General features: G+C 48.9%; 1 protein-coding gene across 1 annotated transcript in view; it reads right to left on the reverse strand.

Moving 5' to 3' along the window:
• The window catches only part of USP36 (ubiquitin specific peptidase 36), a 34,567-nt gene extending 25,505 nt beyond the window's left edge, over positions 1-9,062 (reverse strand). The window contains exons 1-4 of the mRNA XM_059998469.1: positions 8,971-9,062; positions 6,542-6,704; positions 4,707-4,968; positions 3,995-4,216 (exon numbers count right to left, since the gene is read on the reverse strand). Coding sequence (XP_059854452.1) covers positions 3,995-4,216; positions 4,707-4,959 — 475 coding nt within the window. The 5' untranslated portion in view covers positions 4,960-4,968; positions 6,542-6,704; positions 8,971-9,062. The remainder of the gene's footprint in view (positions 1-3,994; positions 4,217-4,706; positions 4,969-6,541; positions 6,705-8,970) is intronic.
• Between the last annotated feature and the right edge of the window lie 4,392 nt (positions 9,063-13,454).

The raw sequence follows: 13,454 nt of genomic DNA on the forward strand, positions 1-13,454 counted from the left end.
AGCCAAGAAATTAAGGCTTACTGACATTTCATAGAGTGACATAGAGGGACACTGGCACTCTCCCCAGGTCTGCTTGCGTTGCTCACAGGAGGAGGGGCTGCTCCCAACTCAAGCCCTTGCCCCCATGTACCACAGTTTACTTGTGCCAGGTTACACGGACTTACAGATGTGACCTACTTTTAACTGTATTAACCCTTGCAAAGTTGACAACAGCTCAAAGATTCCTGCAGAGAAACCAACAGCAGAAGCACAGGGAACACGAAAACGGCAGAGCGACCTACAGGCTCAGGAGAGAGGCTCTCACCGCCAACGTCATGAGATAAAAACAAAGACAGCCCAGTCAAACCTTAGTAAAGTCCACCCAAAACAACCTCAGCCATCACCAAGGTAACTACTGGAAACAGAGATTTATAATCAACTTCATCTTAGAAGTGTGCACTGTGCCTTGATATAGTAGCTAGGGCTACTGTGAACCATTGCAAGACATTTAAATACTACAGTAGTCCCATAGCCTGGCCTTCTTCCATTCTTTTTTAATAATATAACTAATATCCCTGAACACGTCATGCAATCCCAAACTCTTATCGTAACGATGTTCCTCCCACACTCCCATGTCCCTGCCTCTGGTTCTGCCCTGATTTCTAATTATTTACCTACTTTTAAAAATCACTTTTATTTATTTAAGTTTTATCACATATACGTACACCTAAACAACAAACTGTCTGCTTTTCAATTTTGTAAATAGGAATTCATGCTGCATGCAGTCTTCTGGGGCTTTTTCTTCACTCGACACTATGCTATTCGGACTCGTTCATGGAGCGAATCCATTCTTCTGCACTGCTGTATAATATTCTACCACATGCATATATAATTCAGGTACCCATTGTGTTGATGGGCACCTGGGTTGCTTACAGTTTTTTGCTGTAGGTTTCCTGGTGCACAGATACCAGAGCTTTTCTGTAGAATTGCTAAGTGTAGATTATATGACAGAGAACACCAGATTGCTTTCCAAAGCAGTTATGCCAACTCAGACCAGGAGTTTACAAAGAATCTCATTGACCTCCATCCCCTGTGACCTTCGGTACCGTCAGACTTCCGAATCCTCATCGACCACAAAGGTGTAAAGCGTCTCCCAGGTTACACGGTTACTAGCCATCTCCTCCTCCGCCCCGTGACGTGAGCTTCCTCTCCTATAAAATGCCTGCTCCTAATGTTTATCTATTTAATATGATATTCTCTTTTCCTTGATTTGTGGTTTTGTATATATTCTTGGTCCCAATCCTTCGTTGTTTATGCATCCCAGGTGTCACCTCCTCGTTTGTAGCTCCCTGTCTTTTAATTTTGTTTTTTCATGAACAAAAGTTCTTAATTTTAATGCAGCCGAATTCATCAATTTTTTTTAATGGTTAGTGCTTTCTCCCAACCCAACGTCAGAAAGATACTTGCTCACGTCTGTTATAAAAGCATTGTTTTTACTTTTGAGAAGTTTTTTTTAAAAAATAAATTTATTTATTTAATTTATTTTTGGCTGCATTGGGTCTTCGTTGCTGTGCGCGGGCTTTCTCTAGTCGCGGTAAGTGGGGGCTACTCTTCGTTGCAGTGCACGGGCTTCTCATTGCGGTGGCTTCTCTTGTTGCAGAGCACGGGCTCTAGGCATGCGAGTTTTAGTAGTTGTGGCACGTGGGCTCAGTAGTTGTGGCTCTCGGGCTCTAGAGTGCAGGCTCAGTAGTTGTGGCGCATGGACTTAGTTGCTCCGCGGTATGCAGGATTTTCCCAGATCAGAGCTTGAACCCGTGTCCCCTGCGTTGGCAGGAGGATTCTTAACCACTGTGCCACCAGGGAAGCCCTTTTGAGAAGTTTTAAATCCATTTTTTGGTGTGAGTATGCTGTGAAATGGGGATTCTATTTCATTTATTCCGATTATTTTTAAGTTCCATTTATTTAAAACAGGCGACACATGTATATGTGAAAAACTGGTGTGTAATGCCACACGTCCATGCATTCGTGGCTCTGTTTCTGGGCTGTCTCTCCATCGGTCAGTATCTCCCTCCCTGACTCAACTCTGCCGTTTTAAAGTCTCTAACTTTACAAAAAGACTTTACAGCTGCTAAAGTATACCGCTTCTCATACTCTTCACAGGTGTCTTGGTGATTTTGGTCCTTTGCTTTTCTTTTCCATATAAATTTTAGAATCAGCTGGAGCTACAATAATCTCTACGTTAATTTGGGAGAGATCCAACATTTTTATAATACTGAGGCTTCCCTCTGTGAAGGCAGCAGTCTCCATGTGTAGGTTATCATAAATTCCTTAAATTCCCAGGAAAGGTCTTCCACGTATATCTTGGTAATTTGGGTCTCCACACTTTATCATTTTTGTTGCTGTTATACAATTTTTTATAATAGCAAAATTTTTTTTTTTAACAATTTCTTGTTTGGTGTAGAGAAATTCAAGTAACTTTTTGTATATTGATGTTATATCTAGTCATAGTGCCAAATTTCTTTCTTATTCCCCCGAATTTCTAATTTGTCTATGGATTCCTTTGTTTTTCTACGCAGGAATATCATTTTCAACCAACAAGAGTGTTACTCCCTCCTCTGTCTCCTGTGTCACTGCTCTGGCCAGGACCAGCATATCAAACACAAGTACAGAGAGTGGCCACCCTGGCTTCTCTCCTTATTTTTAAGAGGTGTGCTTCTACTATTTCCTAATTGGAATGCTTTTTTGTAGTTGTTGCTAGATACCTTTTATCAATATTAGTAAAAAAATCCCTCTGTTGCTACTTTGCTAAGAGTTTTCTTTATCATAATTTTTTGGGGCATCTATTTTCAGGTGACCTTTCTCTCTTAATCTGTTAATAAAGTGACGGCAACTAAGGTAGCAAGATTAGCAGTCACGGATGTAGAACCTACTGTGTGCCAAGTACTATTCTAAGCACTCGACATAATTCATGTAAGCTTTAAAAAACGCTATGAAGGAAATATTATTATTACTTTGCAGATGAGGAACAGGTCAGGTAATTCTCCAGGACTCAGTCGCCGGGTGGCAGAACCAGGATGTAAACCCAGCAGGCCAGCCTCCAGAGTGGTGCTTGTAACTGCTGTGCTATACTGGCTCCACAATTGCATTTGGAGGTTTTCTGATATCAGAACATCCTTGTGTTACTAGGATGAACACAAGTTGCTCACAGTGTTTAAAAGACTATTGAATCTGCTAGTATTTTATCTAGAATTCTTACATGTATATTCATGAACAAGAGGGAACTGTAATTTTTCTTTCTCACATTGTGCTTGTTTAATTTTGTTATCCAAGTTAAGAGAACCTCACTGAACGAGCTAGGGAGCTTTCTCTCTTTTTCTTTTCTCCGAAAGAGTTCAGGAAGCACTGAAATGATCTGTTTCTTAAAAGTTTCATAAAACTTACCCATAAATTGTCTCAGCCTGGTGTTTTCTTCATGTGAAAAATTTTAACCACTGATTTAATTTTGTTAATGGTTGAAAGGCTATTCAGACTTTCTGTTTTCTTCAGTTTGGGTAAGTTATATTTTCTTTCATCTTTATTTTACCCACATTCAATTTCCACTTTGGAGGATGTTTTATGATGTACATAAAACATTGCTACAAAAACAGGTGTATAAAACAACCGAATACACGTATTTCGCAGGTATCTTTTGAAAACCCTTTTCTCTCTTTAGGTAATTACTTTCAGCCCAGTTTAGAGACCATTACTCTACCCTGATTCTCTTTCACGGCCCATCCTGCAGCTGGCACAATTCAAATGTAGGATTTATCAGTTACTATAAAGCGTTACTATTTATCAGTTACTATTTCACTCCTGAATTGGACCCGGGCTGAACTGGCAGCACCGTGAGCACACGGGTTTGTCCACTTAGGAGACCATCTGGCCGCGAGGATCCAGGGCCACCCCACTGCACGTGCACACTCACAGCCATGCGTGTGCAGAGCCCCCCCCCCCCCCCCGAACAGCGCTCACTTACAGCCTCGCGTGTGCTCCTTGGAAAGCAGGTAGTTGGCCAGGGGCGGCGTGTAGGTCAAGCACTGCACGGTGGAGTTGAGGAAGCAGGTGTTGCCGAGGTTGTGCAGCCCCGCGCCCACACGGTAGACGCGCCCCCAGCGCAGCGACAGCCGCTCCACGGGGAAGAGCACCTTCTGGGGCGCGGGGACGCCGTCACCGCAGCTCTCGTACGCGCGCTCGCTGCCTGGAGGGGGAGGGATGGGAGAGAGGAGGCCGTCTGACTCCGTGCCCAGGCAGACCACCCAGAGCAAGTGCCGTGGCGCACTTGGTGGGCACGTGCTCAGAACACGGCATCCAGGGGTGACTGGGTTCCCGCTGCGGAAGCCCAGGAGAACACCTGTCACCCCACGGCTCTCCCTGACGGCGTCGGTCTAGCACCCCAGGACCCCTCTGTGGATGAGAGGACGAGGCTGTGAGAATCAGCAGCTGGAAGAACTGGGCCCTGGCACTCTGAGCCCACCCCACTTCTCTGTCTGGTTTCCAAGGCCTGCTCTTGAACCTCTAAGGACACAGATCTCTTTCTGACCAACCCTGTACCGTTACTTCCATAACTAAAATCTACTGACCCCATGCACGACATTCACAAGTGACCACACTCTGTTTCTGGTCCTACTAATCAGTCAATGCTTCGTCCCTCCACTTGGTCAGCACAGAGCGAGGCCCTCTCCCAGTACCCTGTGTCCTGGCCTGCGGCTCATCCCCGCTCCTGTGGCAGCCGGCTCCCTCTGTCCTGGGGTTCAGCAGCACATATTTGCTCTTCAGTGACTCCAGCTGGTAGGAGAAACTCTTGCTGGCCGGCTCAAACTCCAGCTTCTGCAGAAGGACCTTCCTGGCAGAGGAGGCCAGGAGCTTCCCCAGCTCCCCATCGTCAGCCGAGTCCCTGCGGCCAGGCTTGAGGGCTTCCTTCAACTTGTCGACTATGGGCATGGTGCATCACTGTGGGGATAGGAAAGAACACGGAGCGGCGGGTAAGCGGGTCCCAGGAACAGAGCATCCCTTCCCTGACAACCCCCTCCTGGGCCTTACAGATGTGACCCACCATAAAAGCCAACCTTACAAAGGAAGGGTGACACAAGACGTAGTACGGACCACGTGGACACAGCGACGCCCACGCTTCTCCTCTCAAAAAGACAAAGTGCCTCCGCAAACAGCACTAAACGGACTGACACGGCCCAGAGGAGGCGAGACTACCTTCTCGGCGTCTTCTCTTCAACAAGTACCATCAAGTGACTTTGGACGTCATACTTGGTGCAATTTCCCTCAAGAGGCAACCACGTCCTCCTAACGTCTGCTCAAAACCAGGAGAACACTAATTCTCCCAAGACACTCTGGTCACACACACAAATCCATGCAATAAAGGAATTCGCATGGAGAGTGAGATTAGCTCACTCATCTGTTCAGAACCACACTCTTCAAAACAAAGGCCACGAGCCTCATGGGGCCACTGAACAGGAGAAATGAGGCTGGGCCAAACTGGGACGTGCCGTAAGTGTAGAACACACACTGCATTTCGAAGAGTCAGTTTGCAAGTGTAAAACATCTCAGTGATTTTAAGACTAGTTATATGCCGAAATGATTATATTTTACGTATACTGGGTTAAATAAGTTATATTGTGACAATTCATTTCACCTGCTTTTTATTTTTTAATGTGGTCACTGTAAAACTCAGTTATACTTGTGGCTTGTGTTACTGGATAGTGCTTGTACAGACTATCTTTTTAAAAGTGATGGAGAGAAGATAGTAATAGGACTAGAATGGTGTACACAAAAACGCCTAAACTTAAGGGGGGGGTGGGGCGGAGCAGGCAGGGGCCGTGGCGGCAACTCAGGCTCTGGAAGGCGGCAGGCCTGGGTTATTCCATCATGGGATTAGCTACAGCCTCCAGGGACAATCACTGCGACTGCCGGAGACCGTTCTTTGTAAAATAGGAAAAAAAAACCAAGTGTCAAAGGTGCCTGTGAGCTTAATGGGGAGAAACACACTGGGTGAGAGCTGAGCGCTGGCTGCGGAACAGTCCCTAAAGCCGCAGTGTAGAAACTGTAACAAACCCGAAATCCCCATCACCTCTAACTGCACACACTACCTGTCAACTCAACCACCCTGGCCAAAGCTCAAGGACTATTTGAGTCACAGTTAGAAAAATAGTTCCTTACACAGCTTACTCCCATCAGAAAAATGATGACCTCCCCCAGGTATGTGGTCGCCGGCCTGAGCCAGGAGACCCAACTAGTCAGGTGGATCCAAAACTCTGCTCGAGTCAAAGGACCCCGTCCAGCACCTCTTGGTAACCGTCCAGATTTATGGTTATAGGGCACCTAATTCTGTATGTGGATCGAATTTCTTTTTCTATAAAAATTTCTGTGAAGAACAGAAACGTAAGACCATTATTTAAAAAAACGCAAGCACAAGTTCTTTGACATGAAAAAAATAAAAGCAGCTTTCCTAAGGGGAATTATCTAAGCGTTCTCACCAACTGCACAACGGCTGCTGGACCACATGTGGGCTTACCTGGGGTGTCTGAACTTGGGGGTGCTATTCCTGCAGCATGGAGCCAGGTGCTTGGCCAGACTAGGCAGGTGTGATGCTGGGCCCTCAAAACCACGTGCTCCCAGGCTTCGGCCTGTTCAATCACCAGAGCCACAAGCGTGTCGTCCAGAATGGGTGTCAGAGTCTGTGGGATGAACACAGCATCACATGAGACCAGCTCTCTTCCCGCTGTCTCATCAGCCCCATTCCCTGGACACGGAGTAGGAAGGCCAACCATCTACCAGGAACAGTCAGCATTAAGGCGGAAGGAACATGGATAGTGCGGGACTTAGGAAGAGTGAAGAGCTGAGCTAACTAACTACAAACGATTTCGATGGACATGACATGAAAACACTGCCCTTTGTTCCATACCTTAACCTTCACGCCAGTGACAAGCCCAGTGAACAAAAATCTCCCCACACGCCAGTCAACTCCAGACTCCATCACATTTGCAAAGACTAAGAGATAACAGATAATCATCTCCAACTTTCAGATTTCATGAGCCAGTAAGAGTTCTCCAAAAAATGGCGCAATGAGAGTTGCCAAATTTTCACTCTAAGTTTGTTTTTTTTTCTTAATTATCAACCACAATCACTGTGATTACAGAACATTAAGGTACTTAAAAACTTTTTACTGTGAAAACGTTCATTTACAATGTCGAGAGAACATCACAGGGAACCGCCACGCTCCCCTAATTCAGCGTCAATAATTATTGTGTAGGACCAGTCAATTCTTCTCCTGAGCCCACATTACTTTACAGCAAGTTTCAGATATACCATGTCTGATGTCCATAAGTAAAAGCATATTAACAGCAAAAAAAAGAAAGAAAGAAAAACAAAAGAGCATAATAAACATGATCTCAGAATGAAGTCAATCTGTAAAGATTTCTGTTTCATGAAAACTCCCTACAATGTCCCTCTTCTTGTCAAGATCACACGTTGCTAAGGACTCTTGTCATGGGCGGATATGGGTTTGGGAACCTCTCGAAGCTAGAGGATAAACAGAACTTGGAAGATTTAACCCAATTTAATTCGAGATAAATAACTTAAAGGACACCCACCCATTCCACATAGCCCACTCCTCGATGTGGAGTCAAGAAGTTTTGAACAAACAGAATTTTTCAAGTTTCAACAGGAAGATCAAACCTTTACTCACCAATTCAACCCGAAACATTAAGCAACAACCTCAAAATGATCTATTTCTGAGGTGCAGCGACCCAGAGAAAAATGTCCCTGTAACCATCACAAGCCCTCTGATGTACACACTTGCTTCAAAACTCAGGGAGGATGCTCTCTCCAGTGCACGTTCCTCACGGTCCAGGAACAGCTCACACTTATCTATGCACATTTCTACCTCTACTCAAATAAAGCTTCCTTAAGTCAATCACCATTCAAGAACGTTTTCTCTCCCTCCTCCCTTTAAATGCATTTTTCCAGCATAAAATGCACTGGAGACTCACAGGGTCAACCACGTGCTGGCGGGGAGGAGCCCCAGACAGCACAGGGCTGGGGCCTCCCTGGGGCGCTTTTAGAGGGGGCTCTTCTGCAGAGCAAGCATCGGTCCCCAGCCAGGAAAGAGCAAACTGAGCGCCCCTCTCCTTGGAGGCCTGATTCTCCCCATCCCTTACAGACAGTGGACTGTGTCACAGCCAGGATGTTTTTCTCTCTCATCCATCCCTGTTTTAAGACGCTGCTCTAGCTCCTAGAACCCCAGGGGAGACCCAATACTACCCGCCCAAAGAAATACGTATTTTAAAAACTCATATCTTGTACCCATCCCCTCACCAGGACCATGACCACGACCAAGCCCATAAGGAATGTTACCCTCTCCAGGGGTGAGCTTTCCCACATATCTTACTAAAAAAGAACAAACAAGATATCAACTCTGCTGCCAAACTGAACGCCCTCCCCTTTATTTGGACTGAAGCCATTCCAAAGAAAGTCTGAATTCTGCATAAATGATGCTTCTGTGCGTAACACCGCCACGGGCTGCTGCCTTCTCCCCTGCATGGGCTCCTGGCCGGGGCAGCTCTCCCCTGCACCGCGGGTCGCTCCCGGTGTGTGGAGAAAAGCAGAGAGCAGACCCGAGGCAGCCCGGACGGAGGACACACTTCCAGGGCCTCCCCGTGCACCCCCGAGCCGTCGGGGACGGCGCAGCCCTAGTACCTCCCCGTGGACCCCGGAGCCCCCCGTGGACGCGCAGCCCGGGGCCTCCCCGTGGACCCCGGAGCCCCTTGCGGACGGTGCAGCCCTGGTGCCTCTCCGTGGACCCCAAGCCCCTCGCAAACAAACACCCGTGTCTCCCCGGAGCGTTCGCCGGTGCGCCCAGCGTCGGGAGTCACATTCCCACGCCCCGCGGCGCAGAAGCTCTCCACCCGGCCCTCGCGCCGCCCCAACCCAGCCCTAGCCTACCAGGCCCGCAGCTGGCTCCGCCGCTGGCCCGGCTGCAGGCCCGCAGAGCTGGCGTCTGCTCGGCACGGGCCCCGCACACGCACCATCCGGGCCTCCGCCGCCTCACACACGTGTCACGGCGACGCTTAAAGGAGCCGCGGTCCACAGTCCTCAAGGCGGCACACCGAAAGGCCCCGGCAACTTTAAGAGGCGGTGCTAGTTTCCGCCCTATTCCCTGGACCCGCCCGCAGCCACTTTACGTGCCCTATACGTCACCTCCCCATCCCGCGGCCCCGCCAGCCTACGCGATGACGAAAGCACGCAGAGCCTGAGACGCCCCGCCCCCTTGGCCGGCGCCCCCCGAGTTCCCGCAGAGCACGTGAAGTGCCTGCTTCCGGGTCTGGCGAGCCGGCGCACCTAGGACGGCGTCCGGGCGCACTTCTTTCTCACCTGCAGTAGGGGCGGTGGCGCAGGATGCTTCATCGCACCCTCTAGGGCATTTAGTGACCAAGACACAGGCCGGGCGAGAAGAGGGCAGCGGGCCCAGTGAAGCCCGGAGGGCGGAGCAAAATGCTCTTGGGATTAAGGGATCGGGAGCGATGGTATTTGACCTTTGCAGTGTCCCGGGCCCTGTGCAATTCCCTGACCCCACTCCCTTCCTTCAGAAGCGTCATCCCGTGATGACTACGTTAAAGTTTTGGTTGAATGTTTGCAAATGCGCTTTGCTTTTGCGGTACTTTTAAAAATGTCTTTCACCTAATCCACTTGGTTGCCTTCCGTCCCGTTCCGCAGGGCAGGTGGAGAGAGTGCAGTCCCAGACCTGACCTCCAGATACTCTCACATAAGCAAAGGAATATTGTTACTCCACAAAAAACGACTTTTTCTAAAAGGGAACACTTGGAGTATACAACACAATCTGCTGTGTCCTTGGCAGACAAGTGTGAAGGGCAGGCTGGGCGAAGCAACTAGAAACCTGCAGCTAGTCGTTATATTCCCCGCACAGTCCTTCAAGCAGGGACTGGCAATGGAGAGAGAGAATGGGTTTAATTAGAACAAAATTCACCTGTAGTTATCACTTGGAGAGTGCTCGTTTTTGAAAAAGCAAACAAGTATAAACAGACCCGCAGGAACCTGAGGTTGAGCTCTGCCCTGTCTGTGAGAATCGTCAACTACAGAGATTCAGATTGGGATTTGTCCCGGAGTCCACTCTGCACCCTAAAGCAATGATTCAGACAAAGACCTTCTCACTCTTCCAGGTCTGATACAATGTATAAATGAGTGATTAAAAGGGTGGGAGCGGGCTTCCCTGGTTGCGCAGTGGTTGCGAGTCCGCCTGCCAATGCAGAGGAAATGGGTTCGTGTCCCGGTCCAGGAAGATCCCACATGCCGCGGAGTGGCTGGGCCGGTGAGCCACGGTCGCTGAGCCTGCACGTCCGGAGCCTGTGGTCCGCAACGGGAGAGGCTGCGGCAGTGAGAGGCCCGCGTACCGCAAAAAAAAAAAAAAAAAAGTGTGGGAGCAGGTGGGAGGCGGAGGACTGGCAAGTAGCCCAGGAATGCGGAGACCTCAGTTTTATCGCAGCTCTGCCCTAGTTAGCACGTTGCTTTGGACACTTCTTTCGGGCCTCCATGTGATCATCTGTGAAATAAAGATGATCTCCAGCAGATCTTTGATTCTAATAACAATACTGATGACATTTGTTCCTGTTGCTGAGTTCATATGATGTGCCAGATACCAAGCTGGCCACTTGCCCACACTATCTGATTTAATCCTCATGGCAACCCTACAAAAAGATATTGTTTCCATTTTACAGATGATAAAACTGAGTGTGCAAGATCCCAGCAAGCAAGTGGTGGTTTAAACCCAGGTTTCTCAGGCTCCAAGTTCACATCTTTAGCTCAGGCCCTCAGAGGTAACCCCGAAATTTTTCTTAGATGACAAAGCTATTGCCTGAAAAGGCCCGCATGCTGCTTGAGAATGTGATCTGAGACCTGGAAGTCGAGAGGAGCCTTTGGCCACCCACACTCCCACCCTACTCCCCTGTCAAATTCCCTCCTAGAAGGCTTCCAAGTGGAATCTCCTAGAGGTGTGTTCACATGGCCCATAGGAAAGTCTTTTCTATAATGCTCCATCCTGGGCTTCCCTGGTGGTGCAGCGGTTAAGAATCCGCCTGCCAATGCAGGGGACATGGGTTCGAGCCCTGGTCCAGGAAGACCCCACATGCTGCAGAGCAACTAAGCCCGGGCGCTACAACTACTGAGCCTGTTGTGCTCTAGGGCCCGCAAGCCACAGCTACTGAGCCCACGCACCACAACTACTAAAGCCTGCGCGCCTAGAGCCCGTGCTCCACGACAAGAGAAGCCAGCGCAATGAGAAGGCCATCGACACAACTAGAGAATACCCGCGCGTAGCAACGAAGACCCAACGCAGCCAAAAATAAATAATAAAATAAATAAAATTTTAAAACATGCTCCATCTCAAACGTCACCAGAGAAATGCAAATTAATACCACAATGAGTTGACGTTCCACACTCTGTGGAACTGCTAGAAGCTAAAAGACTACACATTGGAAACAATGTGTAAGCAAATAGATTGTAAAACTGCAGGGAATGTAAAATGATGCAATCATTTGGGAAAATAATTTGAATGTTTCTTTTATGTAACATACTTAACCTATGAGTACATCCATTGCTGTCACCACTGCAACTAACTACTTCCTGTAGGCTGGTAAATTCCAAATGTGCCAACACAGACCTCTCCCCCTAATCTTTGGAAAGGTGGGTCCAGTGCCTCCTGGACACCCCTTCCCCAGAAGGGGGTGTCCTTTCGAGGTGTCCCACCTCGAAATTCACCATGCCCAGAAACGCCTCCCCCCCCACCCCCACCAAACTGCCTCTCCTTTCTGCCCTGTTGCCTACTTGGGCTGCTGTGCTAGAGCTCAGACCAAATCCTTGCCCTTTTCAGCTGGTTTCCCAGTGGGTCCGGCCACTTGGGGGCACTGCTGAGACTGGTGGGCAGACAAAAGGAGAAGCAGGCCTTTCTTCCCCTCCCTCTCTGCTTTGAGTGGAGTTTCCAGCAGCGGCTTCAACTCCATCCAGAGAGACATACTGTGGTTGCAGCCTCCCACCTGGCCTCACCCTGGGCTCTTGTAGGGCAGCCTACAAGAGCTGCCCCTCCCTCTGCCCCTCCACCCTCGAGCTGCTGACAGCTTCCTGCTGTTCCCTTCTTGGCTTCCCAGGGAGTTTCTTCCATCAGGCTGTCACCAATCCCTACCTTAATCCCTGCTGTTTTAAGGGCTGTGCAGAGTGGTTTTGGTGTTCCTGGTTGGACCTGGACTGATGCAGACAGTAACCCCAACGATCACCTGCCTGGCCGCATCCTGGACTCCCCCTCTCTCCCTCACCCCGTGTAAATTCTCAACAAATTTTGCTAATTTTACTTTCCAAATATTCCTCAAGCCATTCCCTCCCCTCAGTCCAATTGCCCAAGTAAAGCCGCTCTCCGCTCTCTCCTGCATTACTGGAATAGAGCCAAGTCCATTGCTCAAGCTGCCAAACAGAATAATATATCTAAAAGGCCGAACTGAACCCATTTCACTCCTGTCTGAAACCCTTTCCCGTCCACCCCTCCCCCTGCCTCCTGCTGATGGGAAAGCCAAGCTCCTTCGCAGGGTCTCTAATAGCCTCCCAGGGGCTGGCTTTTGCCTGCCTTTCCCCCTCCTCCCCAGCCATTCCCTGCCCTGCATCCTTCAGCAGAGCTAAATCCAAGTGCCCCCCAGGCCCCAATCAGGCTGTCTCTACTCCAGGCTCAGGTTGGTCTTTGGCCTAAAATTCCCTTTCCCACTTGTCCTTCAACAACCTCCTCTGGTGCCACTTCCACCAAGAGGTCTTCCTGGATTCCCTCCATCCCTGCCATTAGGTTGGTGTCGCCTTGGGCTGGCGGCACATTCCACTTATACATTCAATTGGAATGTTCTCGGGACTTCTCCTCCCTCCCCCATCAAGTCTCATTTCATTGGTGTGTCCCTGGACCGGTGTGCTGGAGGTACACTGGATAAATGTGAAATCCAACTAAATGGCAAATAAAATGCTGGAAATGAGGGCTTCCCTGGTGGCGCAGCGGTCAAGAGTCCGCCTGCTGATGCAGGGGACACGGGTTCATGTCCCGGTCTGGGAAGATCCCACATGCCGCGGAGCGGCTGGGCCCGTGAGCCATGGCCGCTGAGCCTGCGCGTCCGGAGCCTGTGCTCCGCAGCGGGAGAGGCCACAACAGTGAGAGGCCCACGTACCGCAAAAAAAAAAAAAAAAAAATGCTAGAGATGAGATAATTGAATAATCTCTAAATCCTGAAAGAGAAAACTGGAGAAACATTGAAGATGAAAGAATAAAGCATTCTCAATTTAAAAAAAATAAAGCTGTAACCAAAATGAATCAAATTAGAACTTACCTTAAAAAAGGTGCATTAACAAAGTAACAGTATTGTTGCCCAGAAGTCACCTGGGGGCTCC

The sequence above is a fragment of the Delphinus delphis genome, chromosome 19, assembly GCF_949987515.2.
Source record: "Delphinus delphis chromosome 19, mDelDel1.2, whole genome shotgun sequence".
In the NCBI taxonomy this organism is placed as follows: Eukaryota; Metazoa; Chordata; class Mammalia; order Artiodactyla; family Delphinidae; genus Delphinus; species Delphinus delphis.